The sequence below is a fragment of the Idiotropiscis lumnitzeri genome, unplaced genomic scaffold (genome assembly GCF_059441095.1).
Source record: "Idiotropiscis lumnitzeri isolate Australia: NSW breed Sydney's pygmy pipehorse unplaced genomic scaffold, RoL_Ilum_1.0 HiC_scaffold_35, whole genome shotgun sequence".
NCBI lineage: Eukaryota > Metazoa > Chordata > Actinopteri > Syngnathiformes > Syngnathidae > Idiotropiscis > Idiotropiscis lumnitzeri.
Window position 1 is genome coordinate 222219 of NW_028283573.1, and position 18797 is coordinate 241015.

At 44.9% G+C, this 18797-nt stretch overlaps 1 protein-coding gene across 7 annotated transcripts in view; it reads right to left on the reverse strand.

Moving 5' to 3' along the window:
• The window catches only part of kcnq1.2 (potassium voltage-gated channel, KQT-like subfamily, member 1.2), a 119037-nt gene that overhangs the window by 77477 nt on the left and 22763 nt on the right, over positions 1-18797 (reverse strand). For 5 of the 7 annotated variants that reach the window (XM_088287191.1, XM_088287197.1, XM_088287195.1 and 2 more), the window contains one exon: positions 16942-17010. The exons of the other annotated variants lie outside the window; for them this stretch is intronic. In XM_088287191.1, coding sequence (XP_088143317.1) covers positions 16942-17010 — 69 coding nt within the window. The remainder of the gene's footprint in view (positions 1-16941; positions 17011-18797) is intronic. 7 annotated transcript variants of the gene reach the window in all.

The following is an 18797-nucleotide window of genomic DNA, read 5'->3' on the forward strand; positions in this document are numbered from 1 at the left end:
TATGAAACTGAACCACCGAAATCAGGTGTGGGCAAACTACGGCCCGGGGGCCACATGCGGCCCGTTAGACGTTTTAATCCGGCCCGACAAACTTGAAAAAAATTAAATGATAAAAGATAAAAAAAAAACAAACAATAGATGTCCTTTATTAGTCCCGTAATGGGGACATTTCCAGTGTTACAGCAGCAAAGCTATAGATCACACAGAGGTGGCGGCGTAATGTAGCCGTTAATGTATAACAGCAGCAGACATTCACCTGGTCCGGACCCCCTGTGTCAAATTTTAGAACCCATTGTGGCCCGCCAATCAAAAAGTTTGCCCACAAGTTTGACCTAAATGCTTGCAAATAAAAACCGGATTGTCTCAATATTTACGCAATCTCAAACAAGAGTCGTCTTCTGATCAAAGTGGAGTCACAAGGACTAATGTAACCGACACCAAGCGGGAACTGCTCCTCGACCCCCTTTTGCATTTGGTGCTGATCCAAGATGCGCGCACGAGCGACGGCCCAAAAAGATATCTTTCCTGTGAGCCTACCCCGACCTCAAGTACAGTGCCTTTTGAAATAACAAAAGCACAATCGGATCCATTGTGTACATGTGAGATTGTGCAGATGTTTGTCTCCTCCGATGTCAGTCCCAAAGACCTCCGCCGTTCATATCCAGCTGCTCTTCACTACGCTGCCGGTGTTGACTTAACCTCTCTATCTGTCCATCACAGGACATGAGCGCTGTCGGGATAGGGTGGGGCAGGGGGCTGACGTGTGTTTTCCCAGTACCCACAAATAGCCGTCTGTGGATGTCTATGCGGTGTGTGGGTGCTGTCTGTCTCCTCTTGAGTGATGATCCCAAAAGAAACACCCGGGGGCTTGTGTGCGCCGACGCGGCCTCTTAAGCGACGTCGTGAGGTCAATCGCAGGTCGCGGCGATAAAGGCTGAACTTGTGACACTCATCCCGACGCATGAGACGGCTCATTGTGCGGCGACAGATAGCAGACACAATGAGCCCTCGGCGGAGTCCTCGCCTTCGCTCCGTTTCTTTTTCTTGGCTTGGACGGCGTGGAGGGATTCTCCTTTATGGTTGGCCAGTGACCCTTTAATCACCCAGAGCTGCTCCCCCTTCATCCGATGTTTGTCCAAATTTCATATCAATGCAAATGAGGTGGGAGAGGACTTCATTTGAGAACACTTTGCCCGATGATTTGTTTTCGAGACGTGCAAGAAAAAAAAAAAGGCCGGTGGACTTTGTACAAAACAAGAGCTAGAAATGTACTTTTGTAAGCCAAAAAAAGTATTTCGGTCACGGTTGATTTTGAAAGCTATCCTATTTATGCGGTCAATGAACAGTTCAGTCCATCTTCTGTGTCACCTTTCTGCCATCTTTTTGGGATTTCCGTTCCTGGTAAGAATAACAACACGACACCACACGTGAGATGCTGGAGATACGCGGCGTCGAACATCAAGGCGTTTTCCAAAGGTTTCCTGGTATTTTCTTCTCCGTTTGTTTACGTAAAATAACCAAACATCGAACCTCATGACTTTGCTCTATTCGATGGTCCTTTGGGAACAAAAAAAAAAATGTAAAAGCGATGTATATGTTCTTGGCTGGCGTAGGTTAACACTATGGAGCGAATGCAAGCGACGGAATTTGGAAAAAGTTCTCATTAATCAAAAAGGGATTGACCCCGCATTTGTGTCTACATGTGTCACAGCTGAGTTCTTGCAGCCTTGGACACAGAGGCTCAAATGGAGTTGGACAAGCAGCAGGTGTACGACCAACACACACACACACACACACATCTTCGAAGTTATCCGAAGCGCAAACTTAAATTTGCGTCATGAGCTTGCTCGCCCGTAATCTCCATCGCCTTCTTGCTCATTTATCAAAAGACGGCAAGGTCCCCTCAGCAAACCAGGTGGCTAAAAAGGAAAGTAAAAAAAAAAAAAAAAAACATCGCCCCACCCCCTTGACACACAACAACTCATCACTTTTGCCTCGCACAGCTGTGGCTGTCGACTTTACCATCGAATGCATTTAATAACCGTGACCTTCACGCTCAGCCTGTCAAACCTTTATTAGAGCGAGAGCCAGAAAGGCAATAAAAGGCCACAGATGGACCGGGGGGGGGTGGACGGACAACCCCGCTGACGAGCCCGCAGCTTTCTACATGCCATCACATCTGCCGATGACTTCAATGACTTGCCGTTGGCTGACAGATGTCCGTCCGTGCCCGGCGACGCGCACAAATCCAAAACGTCTCGATGCTTTTTGTCTTGGACGGCAGCGCGTTGGAAAAAAAAAAAATCCAGAGAGACTCTCAGTCGGCCGCATGGCAAGTCAACACGCGCCGAGACTCTGCTGGCGGGCTAAAAATAATATCTAGGTTACAAAGCCTTGCCAAGCCTCAAACACAACATAGTCTCAGGAAGAAGTCCTTTCAGCGGGTCGCCATGGCGACCGACCGCATGCACAAGTCAGACAAGGGTGAGTGGTCAGAGTAGCAGTCAGGCCGTGTTGTCTCCTCAACTATAATCGGTCGAAAACACAGCCTTAGTTGAAGCAAGCACAGATGTGTTGGAGATAGCGGCTTTGGATACACGGGTCAAGCGGCGGGCATCGGATGAGGCAAACGAACCCAATCGCAACATTAGTACCGAGGACGGAGAAAAGCGTGTTCTTCATACGCATGTCCCAGAGTGACCTCAGTGAACCTCAGTCGCAGTTTGAGCAACCTCACACTAAATATGATTCATGACGGCTGCGTGGATTTGCGCCACTCCATGTACAGACCCGGACCCCACTGATTTTCGATTATATCAGAACCAAGACGTCTGTCATAGTTGGTGCCACTTTTCCATGAATTAGTTTTGGTTTTCCACTTTGAAAAAGCACCCACGGGGAAATGACAGCACGTTGAATGTATCAGTCAGAACTGCTGACACTCAACATCAATGAAGGACGACAAGGCTTTCGTGTGTTTAGCTTTCAGCACGGAGACCAATTTTTTGTCATGAGAATGACGAGTAATGGACTGCGGAGTAAGGCTGGCCGATATGGCTGAAAAGTAGACTGGAATATAAGTAGTTCATATTGGTTCATACGGACACACCATATTTTCCGGGCTATAAGACACAGAACCCCCCCCCCCAAAAAGAAAAAAAAAAGGATATACAAGCCGCACCAGACTATAAGGGGCAGTTTTCTATGTTAAAAAAAATTTGTTGTTTACTGCATGTACAGAACGATTTTGCACTGTGAGCACACAAAAAGGTGCAAAAACCGATTGGTAAAACAGTGCCTTATAACACGGCAACAAATTTGCTAGTTAAAGTAGAACAGATCAAAAAGGAAAAAAAATAAAATAAAATAAAAAAAATAATAAACCGAGATTTATTTAGCATATTTTTTTTAACTCTAGAGCGCCCCTACTGGTGAAAGAGAAACCCACAGAAAAGCCGCACCGTTGTAATAGCCGCATGGTTCAAAATCGAGGAAAAAAGTAGCCGCTTATCGTCCGTAAAACACGGTATATTCAATTTTTGTCAATCCATGGCCTGACTTGCTGACGGTGTGAGTCGGTCGCCAGACAAATAACAGAAAGACGGATGAATTTACGGCACAGTTTTTTCACTTTTACACAAACGCTTCCCGCTATGGACGCACATCCCCTTCAGCCCGCACGCACCGCAAATGGCTGATGATTATTCCGTATGAGGACAGACACGGACGGTTTTATTGGGCCATGGTGACGTGTTTGCTCATTCAATTGGTCAGATGTGACGAGACGAGGGGCAAATCTATTGACGGCTTGAAGTTTGTCGGTTTTAAACTCATCAAGAAACCGTGTCACATTAAAAGCCGCATTGTTCAAAAAGTGGGAGTAAAGTACTTATAATCCGGAAAAAAACGGTCATTTATCATCCAAGTCTGCGATGTTACTAACTGATACTCCCCCTCATCATGTGGTTGGCAAAGAGAGATTCGGAAGAATTGTCAGCAAACGAGCGTCGAGAGGGTAAGCTATTCACCATCGGCATTTTCCCTTCCAGTCGCAGATAATCCGTGTGGGCTGAAGAACTTGCACGGGCCCGCTCGCTCATTCATCTGCCCTTCACTCCATACTTCGTTGCTCTCGCAGCCGTTTAATGCACTCCAGCTGAATCATTCCATGGCTCGTGGCCACTTGGTGACAGCTTTGAATTGTTGGCCGCCTGGGAAACTCGACCCCCCCCCCCCCTCTCCCCATCCCCTTCCTCAAAATCCATAGTGACGTCGCGAGAGGCCCGACCTGAACGTTACGCTGGCAGGCGTCCAGGTGTGAAAAGGTCCTACTGCGTAAGTGTGAAGCAGAGTGCGGCGGAGTAGGAACATACCTTCCGGATTCGCTCGGGCTGAACAAACAAGCCAGCACTTTCTAGCGGCTCGAGAAGCGGAGGTGATGGATTCGGACATACGTGGTGAGTGACGGGTGACAGTTAAATAATCCAAACTTCAGTGGATATGAATTTACTCCTCAACAGAACATTCGAAAACATTTATTTGAATGAAGTGGACAATGTGAATCGCAAAGATAAAAATATTGATCTTGAATGTCAACCAAAAAGTATGAAAGGTCCAGAGAGCAAATGGCCAAGCGAGGAACAGGTTCTTCATTAATCTTTATGTAGACTGATTCCAACGACGACAGATATGAAGGAGGTGAGCTGGTTCGTAGTCAGCGGAGGCAAATCTTATCTTAACAAAAAGTGTAAAACCAAAACAAGGCCGTGTCTATGGACTGGAGCCTTCGAACGGAGGCAGTTTTCCATATTTCAGCGTTGGCCTTCAAATGTGGCCCTCCCAATTGAGAACGCAGGTAAAAGCTTTCTGACGAGGCGTGCCTCGTAAGCGCAAATTCTGGCGAAGTGAAATTAAACATGGCGGTTTGGTCCGGTCCTGCAACCAGTTCGACTCCGCTTCTTTCGGGGGCTGTCGGTTTTCCACTTCAAAACGGCGCAAACCACGCCGCACCCGCGGGAACAAGATACGCAAACAAACCAACTACGGAGGAGAGCGAGGGTTTCCCGTTTTTACTTAACAAGTTATACTTGAGAAGACTGAGGTCAGCAAGAAAATGAGACAGCAAAGTTGAGACTGCGGAGTAGAAAACATTGCCACGACAACAAAATCGAGGAGCTGCACTTTTATTTCGATCCATGCTGATACTGAATAGCTTGTGCCCGGGTCACGTCACGTGAAAGCTCGTTCTGCAGCTTTTGGTAATAAATGGTAATAAAAAAGACAAAATTCCTGGCAAAGTCGATAATAAAAACTAAAATGCGAAATTTGTCGGCGCTCATCTACGTGTCAATGACCTCGCTCCAGGTCGCGAGTGGAGCCAAGGTTGAGTTGACTGGAGCAGGTTCCGACATATGGTGTCGTTTGAACGGGACCGCGCAGCTGCCGAGAAAACAGATTCCATTTGGCAACGGTGGGCGCCCCCCCCCCCAAATAAATTCCCCATGGCGCATTTAACGTGGATGCGGAGTTGAAAGCAGACGTCCGCTAAGTATTTTTCTCTTCCCTGCAAGCCGATGGGGAGAACTGGCTCGACATAAAGCCGTATGTTCACTCAAAAATGTACCGAATGGAGCAGCTCGTGTTGAATCGCGAGCGAGAACGACTGTTAACCGTTCTCGACGCAAGTGCACGGTGCGCCTCGTCAACGCTCACCAGGCTGAGAAGAGAGCCGGCCGTGACTTTGTCGTGCTATTCCCATGAAAGATGAATGAATGAATGATATCCAGCTTGCAGGTGAAATCCATGAACGAGTCAGAAATGTTTTGGTCAGAGCTGAGCACTTGACCCTTTTTGCCGGTCAGTCCCCGACCGTCAGTCCCCGACCGTCAAGTTACCGGTCCAGCCTCGACTGTCCGGCCTTATTCATAAAAATTGGCGGCCCCCGACCCCCACCCCCCAAAAAAAAATTATGACATCACGTAACCCGTTCCTCCCACCTGTTACTGGGGCATACCTTTACAAGAGTGGGTGGGGGTGGGGGTGATACCAAAATTATTAGCAGGCTAATTTACTATTCAAACTCGCTTGCCTTATTATGGTGGCACGAGGGCCGGACTAAAATCCACCTCCGGTCTTGCTTAGCACTGGAAGAGTCGCATCGAAAGGCATCAAAATGTACGTTCTTGGCATTGTATGACTCGGTTTCACCAATCCGACATAACCATCAGCTCCGTACATAAAATGAGCCGGAATAGAAAGAATCTAACACGTTTTCTGGTTCGGGTGTTCCTCATGAACTCAGAGGGATTAGTCTGCAGTTTCTAAACAGATGCAAACCGTCCCCAACAAAACGTTTCTCACATATAGCAATTGAGAGTCAGTCCTCTTTAAGTGGGACCCAATAAAAGATCCGTTTTTCAAATCTCTAACCTCCAAAAAAAAAAGTCACTCTGCCTGCTTGGTCATATTCTTCTCCCAACCAAGCATCTTTTTTCGATCTGCCTTGAATTTGATATGCGATGCTGCCGTTCTTTTTTTTAATCTCTCTGACAAATACTTACTGTTTCTTCCCTGACCCCCACCCCCCCCTCCCCCTTTCGCCTCCCTCCTTACCAACGGAGGTCACCTCGAAAGGTCATTTAATATAAGCCGAGCCGCTTCGCACCTGAAGTTGGTCGTCAAGCAGCGGCGAGCGGTCTTGAATGGCGGCATTGTTGTCCCCGCGGGGGCTGGAGGTGGGGGTGGGGGGGCTCAGACAGCAGCGCACCCGCCGACGGCCACAATGGGAGCTTTAAGGCCCTGAAATAATTTGACTAAACGCATGGGATTTGCGACTGTGGATTATCACCGTTCAGCCACGCAACCGACTGACCAATCAGCACCCCCTCTCCCTTGCAAGGACCCCCCCCCCCGACCTCCTCATTGTTTCGGATGAAACAATTGGCATTTCTGAGATTCTAAGCGCTGAATGCATGTGACGTTGGCGGATTCCCTCCGGCTCAAATTCAATCGGCACGCATGTTGTTTGGAAGCATTATTTGCGAGCTCCCAGCTTCCGATGCGACTCCTTGAGAGAACCGCTCTCCTGCGCCGTGCGATGAAGATAAGGGGTTTATATTCTTATAAGGGTGCGCTTGGAGGGGCTAAAGGCCGCAGCCTGCCTTTAGAAGAGCTTAAAGCCCAGTGTGGCGAATTAAATAGAATATCCAGACAGAATTAGTTCCGAGGCAGACTGGGTCTCGTTCGACCAAACTAAACAATTAGGTGGATTAAACGCAATAAGTCAGACGGCAGTGTCGCAGCTGCGTTAAGGTTTCCACGACACGGCTGAAGGCGGCTCCGCTTAGTGTTCTGATACCAAACTAGTTACTAGTAACTGACAACAACTAAGCCGAGACAAGTGAGTGTTCAAGTTCTACTAGGGCGGGTGTGGGCAAAGTACGGCCCGGGGGCCACATGCGGCCGTTAAACATTTAATCCGGCCCGCCATATTTGAAACAAAATTAAAGGAATAAACCTTGTAAATGTTTTATTTTCTGCGTCAAGCAGATATTTCGTTGTAATGCTTTTGTTCTTTTTCATTTAAAATTAAAATCAGTTTTTTTTTCTCCGATGAGGTGAGGTGACCAAAACACTCCATCCATCTGCTCCGGGTCCGGCCGCTCTGTCAAATTTTAGAACCCATTGTGGGCCGCCAATCAAAAAGTTTGCCCAGCCCAAGTAACGAGCGTTTAAAGAAGTTCCAAGACAACGACGATGACGAAGACGAAGACGATGCTGGTGGGACATTTTCAGAAAGTCCAGACACCCACGGATACTTTCTTTTTTGCATTTTGTTCGAGCAACAGGGGAACAAATTGTCCGACTCCACCAGTCCAAATAATCCCCAATGCTGGCATTTCTGCCGTCTGACTGGCAGGTTGACTGATTAACTTACTGACGGGCCGGTTGGCTTTTTGGAGCCCCACCCTCATCTCCTCCTCCTCCTCATCCACCTGCAATAAAAAGGCCCTTTTGTCAGCGGGGCCTAATTCCATCTGACGCACACGCTGCACATGTGGAACAGCTCAGCCGCCGCACACGCACGACGAGGCGAGAGGGATTCAAAGCATGGAGAAGAAGCGCAAAAGCTAAGGTCCACCGCACAAAAATGTCGACCTTTGACACTTGTTTGAGGAAATTGAATTCTTGGGCTACGCTTGACATCAAAAACATGGATTTTTTTTTTCTGCAAGAGATAAAATAATCTTATTCATTTTTATGTTGTATAACCGCACCACTGCACGATAAAACAAATCCTACCTTGCACCTGAAATGTGACCAATGACAATGGTACCTTTACTCATGAGTCTCACAATTCTCATTTTGGCTCGCAACACAAAGCCAAACACAAATAAAAGTCCTCTAAAGTCGACACATCGAAGAGAAAAGTCTTGTTAAGAAGACGAGCAAAATTTGAATGATCGAAAACGAGGCTTCAAAATCATGAAAAATCAAGCCTTTCTCTCCGCTCTCAAATGTGGTGGGTGTGTCTGCTGAATGTGATGAAACCACCCCATTGCTCAACTCGCAATCAAATAGCACTACTGGATGCTCTTTTAATTTGCACCTTTCAAAGGCCGACACAGCACTACACGTTTCAAACGCGAAAATATGCTCCACTTAATGCAGTGGGGTCCAAGAAAATGGTCGGCGCCCATCTGAGGCGCACCACCCATTTTCAAGCAGCCCTCAGCATAAATATGGAAATTGATTTTGACGAGGCCTAACACCTTATTGGCTATCGATGTTGGAAAAAGTATGTTTGCCACGCACCGGACGACGACTACTACTAATAATAAAATCCACTTACGGAGCATAAAATTGATTACTCTTGGTTTGGTTCAGAATGTGGTGCGCTGCTCAGGCCAGGGGCGGATCTATTCTCTTGGGATACAGGGCTGTGGGACACCCCAAAGCCATGAAAAATCCCAAACTGCCTTATCACCTCTAACAGGTGATAAATAAAATAAAATAAAATAAAATAAAATAAAAAAAACTAAAATAAAATAAATAAAATAAAATAAAATAAAATAAAATAAAATAAAAAAAACTAAAATAAAATAAATAAAATAAAATAAAATAAAATAAAATAAAATAAAATAAAATAAAATAAAATAAAATAAAATAAAATAAAATAAAATAAAATAAATAAAATAAAATAAAATAAAATAAAATAAAATAAAATAAAGAGAATGCAGGAAAGAGAGAGACCACAGGCCTGTCAGGTTGTGCACACATTCGAACCGAGTGGGAGGTTGTCTGACAATTGCACTTAGGAGGTTGAGTCACTGGCGGACACAAGGAGCTGCTAAATGTGCTCATATCGTACGGAAAGAATTATTTTCCAACGTTGAAGTTTGGGAGACTTATTGGATTTCGAGAGTTTTGCTTATGCTTTGGGTGTTTTTGCATTTTGCGGCCCTTTATATTCCGCAAGCAGAAAGAAACAGGTTGAGAATTTACGATGTTATTTATTTTTATTTTTTTTAGGACAACACACTCTGCCCTCTACCGCTCTGGAATGCAAAGTTCAACCAGATCTGCTCCCAAATTGCGCCGTCAGTTGAGCTTTCCTTTATTTAAATGCGACTCAAGATTGGTCCCAAGTGTTGCTTGGGAGGGAAAACCAAACAGCATTTTCTTTTCATTTCCTTTTTTTTTTTTTTTTGTTTTACATCCCCAAGAATTAGCAGCGGGCTGTTTCTCTTTCTGACGTTTAACCCACTCGCTACAAAAGTGCCTCTTAGCCCCCCCCCCCCCTCCTCTTCGTCTCCCGGCCACTCACCTCCCTCACGGGTCAGGCCGACTGCGGCCCTCTCTTGCGTATTTTAAGTAATTGCTCGTGGCAGTCAAGGTGTCCGCGTAAGGGCCTGTCATAAGCAATCGGCTGGCATGAGTAGGGGCCTTGTGCATGAACCTAATCCAGTCAAAATGGAATGACACAGGGGATTAAGAAGTTACTCAACATCGAAAATAAAAGTAGGTTGGGTGGTCTTTTAAAGCTCAAAAAGTAACAAAACAATGAAGATGACTTTTTTTTTATGGACCAAAGCAGAAAAGCACTAGTTTTCTTTGCGGCAGAGAAGTTCTTTTGCTGAAAGTCCCCAATACAGAGAGACCATAGGATTTTTTTAAAAAATTTTTTTTTAAATATAGTTTTACCCTAGCCACGTGCTTTAAACACATTTAAAATGATCAAAACACTTTTGAAACACATTTGAATTCAAATAGGAAGAATAAGATGTATAGAAAATAGCGTCTGTGTGTGAGATATGTGCCGTTATTCATTTGGATTTGATTTCACCTTTATCGATCCAGGTAAGGCATTTGGAAACAATTTGCCCCTGAGTGTCGTGGGTTCGATTCCTGCTCCGGCCTTCCTGTGTGGAATCTGCATGTTCTCCCCGTGCCTGCGTGGCTTTTCTCCGGGTATTCCGGTTTCCTCCCACATTCCAAAAACATGCAAGGCGGGTTGACTGGACACTCAAAATTGCCCCCAGGTGTGTTTGTGAGCACGGATGGTTGCTCGTCTACGTGTGCCCTGCGATTGGCCGGCAACCAGTCCAGGGTGTCCCCTGCCTACTGCCCGAAGATAGCTGGGATAGGCTCCAGCACCCCCCCGCGACCCTCGTGAGAAGAAGCGGCACAGAGAATGGATGGATGGATATTTGATAGCCAAGCAGTTAGTTTGTCTGCGTGAGTGAAGAGAGAAGCAATAAAGCAGAACGGGGTTAAAGGTGCCGTTAAGAGGCGGGACTCAGTGGGATTGCGCGTGCGATGTATTGACGTGAGTTGTGGCCGACAGCAGGTCCGGCACAAGCGTGCTCAAGTGTTTTACTGTTTTCTCACAAGACTCTCGTGACAAATTCACAAGAAATATTTTCCGCTAATTTCCCCGGGAATTCCCCCTCGCGGTGGTGTGCACAATTTGCGCAAGCACAGGTCTGCGTTTTTGCTGCCACGCTCAGAAAAGCCTTCAGCAAATATGAAAATGACTCAACAATTACTCGGCTTAAAAATGCATCCGGAGCCACAATTTTATTTCATGCAACCACTTGACAAAATGAAATTAAATTAATTGCTGTTGACTATTTTTACTCATGTTCACATCTGTTTAGAGAATCCATTCATCCATGATGCTCATTCCGAGCAATCACGTTCCCTGATATTCTAAATATATGCAAACCGTAAATATTCTGGGATTTCTCATGCTGCTTCCTAACACAGCTCAGGCGTATTGTATTCCACTTTCTTCCTAACAACAGTTAGGTGTGTTTGCTGCATACACAGTACGCACTGGAATGCATGCAAACACACACGCACACACACTTGCGAAGAGGACAATAACAAAGCAGGCATCACGTCATGTCATTCATCCGCACATCCCCGGCTGCAGGTATGCTTCCCGTAAGCACACACACACACACACACACACGTGAGGCTCACTTCCCAACACAGCATTTCCTGAAAATGACGACCGCCACAAAGTGTGCTGTGGCCTGACCCGAAGTGAGAGAGGCAACAGAATACGAATAATAGATAAAAGATTAGCTATCAAATGCACACAATACATCTGACCCATGCAAGATTGCTGTAGATTTAAAAACAAAACATCACGTTCCTGTTAGCCGGGTGTTTCGGAGCGACCGCAACTTTTTGCCGCCGCAAAAGGCCGTGAGCGCTTTGGCGCCGAGCACAAAAGAAAAACACAGCTTTGATAGCGGGGGGGGGGGGGGGGAGTGTGGTTTCCTTGATTATTTTCTTTTTCTGCTCCCTCCGCACAGCAGGATGGAAAAGCGGCTTCGAAATATGACAATGAGCAGGGCCACGTTGCTCGGTAATGGTTGGTGTGAGGTGAACTCGCCGCCAAGTCACGCCTGACTTTGGACACCAAAAGTCAGGGAGGAAATTTGAATAAAAACCTCGACAAGGACATTTCCACTCAATGTAAACACTACACTTAACATATCCCTTCTTGCTCTGGGTGGAAATGAGAGCTGAAATGATGGCATCTTGACTTGAGGGGAGAAATAAAAAGAGCCCCAAAAACAAAAGGGTGAAGTGAGGACTGATGTTGCAACAGCGCGTCCTGCTGGTCATAGAAGGAAGTGTAAATCCATTTTTTTTTTTTTTTTTTTGGATCATGCTTGTTCTCATTTGGGTCACACAGAAGTTGGAGCCTGTCCCAGCTGATGAGCAGAAAGAGGCGGCGTACATGCTGCGTTGGTTCGGGGAGAAAATGCAAATTGTGCACAAGAAGTCGAGAATGCAGGTAGACGTGTAAACCAGCAGGCACTGTGACGACCGGCCTCTGACGTGCTCCTGAGGTTGTTGTACGGCTTGGAAGTAAGTCATTAAAAGTACAAAATTATGGAAAAAAAAAAAAAAAATAAATAAATCACAACATCTATTTTAAATAAACGCATATTATTTAAACGTTTTCCCAATAGTTCTGCTATACTACATATTGAAAAAAAATCATAATCTCACTTGGTGTATTTTAGAATATACCAAAAAGATACAAAAAAATATATTTGTTGTTATTTTTTTTTGTTATCACTATAAACTGTACTCTACATTGCACCTAAAATTACAGGAGCCAAAAAGACATGAGAGGAGGAATAAGTTGAGAAAAAAAAAAAAAATCTGTCTCCATCAGTGGTGAAAGGTATCCAAGTAGATTTTTCTGGTGTCGGTACTTTGCTTGAGTACTTAACTTTTCTGACAAATTTTTACTTTTTCCTCCCTACTTTTGAAAACAGATGCACTTTCTTCTCTCACTTTGTCTTGATGGCGTAAAAAAAAAAAAAAAAAAAAGACTGACTTTGACTTGCAATTCCGACCACACTCTGACATGAGTCATGCAAGGACCGTTAATAAAAGTGTTAAAACAAATACGCAAATACTGAGCAAAGTAGATGAAGGGACTCCATCGGGATAAATCACGTGATGTCGATCTCCGTGTGTTACACGGCAGATCTGGGCGGTCAGCCGAGGTGAAATGAACGTCCTTTTTGGCGTCTATAGCCGTCAATGGCAGTGAGGGAGTCAAAGTTTCAGTCAACATCACAACAAGAAGCCGACTCCCGACATTCTGACAATCTTTCCTTCAAACTTTTCACCGTTAACAAGGCAACGTGCGATACATCCCCGTTGCGACATTTTCAAGGGGGGGGGGGGCGTGGCGCTCCAACCCCAGGCCCCCGCAGACGAGCTCTGTCAACAGGCCTCCCATTCATCTTCCAGGGCCGGAACAACAGAGGGGGCTTTCTGACCGAGCTCCGGCACCTGGCCGCCGATGGACGCGACATCAGAGGTCGCCACACCTGAATAAACCCTCCTCCTCCTTGTACTCACATCCCCCCCCCCCCCACCATCCCACTCCATCCCAACCACCAAGCCGCCAAATCCACATGAAATAGCGTGAAATCCGGTGAGTACAAGAGGCGAGCCAAAAGCAGTGCGGAGGAAGGTTTTCACCATCGGCCTGTACAAACAGGCCACTCAGGTGCTGCTGCACACTGCACTTTTCATCCACGGGTGGGGGGGGGGGGGGGGGCAGGCGAGAAGATGGAGTGTATTTATCCAGGTGTCGGCGCTAATGTCAGATCAGAGAGCGGCGAGGTAGAGGGGCAGGCGGGGGGCGGGGGGGCGACTCACAGGGATAGAGCAGCATCTATGCAGAGTTTGGGACTCTTCCAAGTAAAAAGTGGGATGGGATTTTAATTTGACTTTGTCAGCGTGATGACATGGCATTAAAAGCGCCTTACATATGACAGCAACTTTTGACTAACGGGCCTTCATAGAACATATTCTTGTAGAGATTTTTCGTTTTAAATATTAATCAGAATGCCATGTTTAGACTAGAAACGACGCATCAAACATTTTTTGTAAAAAATTTTGGGGGGTTGACTGCCCCTTTAATCTTATCCTAAAATACCCGTGACGTCCTCGTCAATACAACACAACTTTATTTATGCAGCGCATTTCACAACAGCCGGAGCTGAAACCAAGCACTTTCCATATGGTGTCATATCGACTTTAGAGGCCTTTAAGGTGTGGGGTGGAACAAATCTATCTTTGTTCGCCATCCAAGACAAAAGAGTAACTCTCCACTGCTGGCGAGCGATGAGAATCGAGCCCTGCTGCGAATAACGGAATTAATTTTTTTTTTTTTTAAATACGCAACAACCGCATTCACACCTGTAGATTCATTTCCAGGCTTTACTTAATCCACCATATTTTTTTTTGTAGAAGACACCAAACGCCACACAGGAAGGCCTTAGCCGAGTCTCAAACCGCAAACCTCAGAAGAGTGAAGCATATGCGCTAACCACTAACACACAGTTCAGCCCAACGCATCTTCAAAAGTTCCAAACGTGCTCGGCCAAGGAGCCAACGGTGAATATTTCGTTCTGCAATTCATTCCCAAAAGCATGAAAGAATATAATTAAACATCGATTGCTTGTCGCAACCCAAACATTCGTCAAAGGAGACAACGTGCACCGTTTGAAAGGACTCCCGCACACACATTGTGCCCTGGACGGAACGCCGTATGCTGGCACCGCCCCCGCCGTGCTGCGGCGCTCACAGTACAGTGTGCAAGACAAGCATGCGGAGGCCACGCAGACAAAAAGTCAATTTGTTGGCAGCAACGGCCGCACAAAAGGCGGCAGTTGCTCGGCACAGAGGGCCCCCCCCACTTAAAGAGGCCGGGGGCCGTGATGCATGCGTCTCGGGCCTCCAGTCCCTCCCGCGGCGCTTCTGCGCTGCATTTTCATTATTTATCTGCGGCCAGCTCGGCGGAGGGGGAACTAATTAAGAGCTGCCCGCAGGTGGGCCGAGCAGGCTTTTTACAGGTCTGAGGAGGAGGAGGATGAAGAGAGGAGGGGCGGGGGGAGAAGAATAAGGATAGACCGCCTTGTGTGACGGAACAAGTTCATATTTAACGTTCTATTTTATTTCATTTGGTATCTTGGAAAAGTTTTCAGAATATGTCATGGGCTCATTTAGAGCAAATGAATAAATAATGAATAAATAAATAACTTCATTTCAGACAACAGAAAAACGTTTTTTTTTTTTTAAATAAATGAAAATAGAATTCATAATGCAGCCAGTAGAAAATGCCACTTTGATTCATCATGAATTTGTTTAAAGTAGAAGTATCGATAATTATCATCATTATTGTTTCGATTATGAGTAGTCGAGAGCAAAAACCTATAAAAACTGAATGATAAAAAGAAGAGAAAAACAATTAAAAGCACATGAATATGCTACGTAATAAAAACACAGAAATAAAAAAATAATATAAAAAAATAATCAAAAAAAATATGAGTGTGTATATAAGTGGATGATTTATTGAATAAAAATGGCCGGGGATTAAAAACTGAGGAATTTGTGTGTTTCAACACCTCCAAAATACATAAATTCAAACACAATGACTTTGCAGCGGTAGTAGTAAGTTAAAAAAAAAAAAAAAAAGATAAAAGTCACAAGGCCAAATTGTGCATCTTCACTCGAGATCTGCGTTCACAGCCACACACAGAAAACACACACACTTCCTTGGTGGTGGCAGAAGAGTCTTTAAAGCTTTGTGCAAGTTTTTTTTTGGGGGGGGGTGGTATTGCACGCATACGCTAGCCTGTACCACTTCCTCTTTGGAGGCTCGGTGATGACTATGCTGACGCTTCTCACACATACAAAAAAAAAAAAAAAAAAAACCTCCTCCCACGCGGCTACAAAGTAACAGTCTCATTTCAGAGACGTTCCGCTGCAACAAATCCAAACAAACAGTGAAACTCTCAAACCCGGGCAGTGGAGTCGACGTGGGAAAAACTCGATTGGTAGTCGACGCGCCCTGAGGCGGTCCAGGGTGGAGATCCACATACAGAGTCCAAAATGACAGCGCTACCCTGAATGGCGTGACAGCAGGGCCGGAACCAGGCAGCTGTTTTGGGAGTGCCCCGCACGGCTCGGGTCTGAGCCGGGCCATTAAAGCTGACTTACGAGCACGGCGGCGCGGCACGGCGCACTGAACGCCCACTAGAACACATCCACAAATTATGTCACAATAGAGGTGCCACGTTTTCAGTTTGCTTCAGTCGGGCGGAGGTTTGTAAACTTTTGGGTTCAGGAAGACTTGACTGGCGAGATGTGTTTACCACTAAATGCCGTGTTAAATGATATGATATATACACCACATGCACCAAAAGAAAGAATAGACTCTCCACATTCGCAAGGATTAAAAAAAAAACAAAAAACTTGTTCCCACCTTTTTCCATTCTTTAGTAATCCATTCTTTCTCCCAGTGAGCTCATACCTAAAATGGAGCATCACTGCCATCTACTGGTGGTTATGCATCAGTTAAATTGAAATGTACACTGACGCAGCATCAGACCTTCAGCCACCCAAAGCCATAAAAAAGCGACAACTATATTCGTAATTGGAAGGGAGTTGAGATTTCTAATTGAATGATTATAGCTTTCAACCCCCCCCAAAAAAAATTCAAAAAATTAAAAATCACCATGTGACAATCACAAGGATTTTTGAGGCCTTCGAAAATGTCATTTATGTACAAAGAACATGGCATTTTTTTTTTCGGTCATGTTTGAAAAAGTCACTGAGCACTGTGAAAAAAAAAAAAATCGCAAATTAAATCGAAATCGCAATATCTGTCAGAAAAATTGCAATACAATTTTTTTTCGAGATATATTAAAAAAAAAAAAAAAACACAACTCGTGCTTCAATTTGTGACCATTAATGGTATGTCAAACCTTCCAATGGTGTCCTCCTAGCGGGAAGACAGGGCAAAGGGTGGAAGGAATAAAGAAAGGAAGGAAGGAAGAGGCAGAGTAGGAAAAAAAAAGGAGAAGAAGAATAGCAGGAGAGCCAGTACAGTACCTTGTGGAATTCAAGTGGTGTGTGGAGAAAGAGTCCTGGGCCGTTGCCACAAACGGGCAGGTCAAAAGACTGCAAAGAGAAACAACAAGCATTCTGACGCTCACAACTCCCCTCTTAACGTATTTTAGGCTTGCTTAGATCTCTTTTTTTTTTTAGGGGGGGGGTGGTTAAGGCACTGGATGGTTCTCATAAGCGGAAAAAGCGGGAGATATAAAGTTAATAATGAAACTTTGTAACTTGGAACAAAAGGTTCGCTTAGTAATTTAGTGTCCAAGAGAGCACACAATGTGGAGTGAAAATGCCAAGCCAGGGGTGCATAGAAATAGGATTGGGGGAGATTGGGGGGGGCTGTGTGGGGCACAAGCTATAGTTTGGACTAAATGGGACCTTTATGCAACCAAATAAAAGTTAATCTAAGTCAAAGAGTGCGTCGCCTCGAAAAAGAAATCACATGTTCAGTAACACTGTTAAAATCAATAATTCTACAGCAAATCGTTAAAGACGATCAAAAGGATTTGACTTGGAACTAAACTACCTTCGACATCTTGTCTTGAATTAATTCCGTACAAAGTGTTCAGAACATTCAGATAGTTTTTCTGTTCTATAAAAAAAAAGAAAAATATTCAAAAAGTGATGAAGTGATGGAATGTTTTGATAAATTAAAATAAATTTGAGTCACCGTGTGACTGACATGATTAAAAAAATAAATAAATAAAACATGGCAGGTGATCATGTTCCACTCCAGACCTGAAGGTGGCAGTAGTTCATACAGGCATCAGACAACAAAGAAAACTTTGCGTTCACTACACCTCAATCGGCTGGAGCTGGAGGGTCACTGCCCCCGGGGGATGGAAGCACACTTAACAGTTCTTCCCATCAAGATAGATGAACACAGACCGATTTGTAGTAAATAAATGTCCATTTTTCCTATCGATTCAGAGAACTTGAAGAACATCCCAAGGCACAACTGATAAAAGCGTGGTGGTTGCCTATCAATGTGGTGCCCCCTTTTGGAGCACTGTGGCATTGCATTTTCAAATACCCATAAATCTAATTTACTGTACATAATCCTAAGTGAATTTGCATTAGGAGCCTGTTGAGAAAATAAAGAGAACATATTACGGAATTATTATAAGAGTGTTGAAATCTTGTCTCCGACCTTTCACTGTTCCATGAGGAGACTATTTGTGGCTTCTCAGTGAGCGTGTTCGCGTAGGAAGCAACGAAAATGTCACTATGTCGCAATGACATTTTGGAGCCACTCGTGGCTCGAGCCAGGTCAACAGGAGGCGGCGACATCGGCGATGTCATAGCTTTGTGCGGCCACAGACCATCTCGGATGTGCTCTGTAATCTTTTATTACAGCTGAGCACTTTTTGTTGCTCGATTTGGCAAATTTGGCAACTTTTGTTGCGGGATTTGGCCAACTAGCCCAGCAACTTTTTTTTTTCTCCAAAAATCACCTAGCAACAAACATTGCTATACATTAGGCCGAATTTGGAAACTTTTAGGGCCTCATTCCGTTTTTCACGAGTTTGGAAAGTAAAGCTAGTCTTCGTTTCAACAGTGGTTGCAAAGACTTGTTACATATACATTCAATTGGTGGCTCAAAAAAATGGCTAAAATAAAACTATAATAATGTATTCTGTTTATAGATATGCTAGAAGGATAGCTAGATAGATAGACAGCTGGATAGCTAGACGGATAGCTTGATAAATAGATGGATAGCTAGCTAGCTGGATAGCTAGCTAGATAGCTAGCAAGCTTGCTAGATAGACAGCTAGATAGCTAACTGGATAGCTAGCTAGGTAGCTAGACAGCTAGAGAGATAGATAGCTCGATAAATAGATGGATAG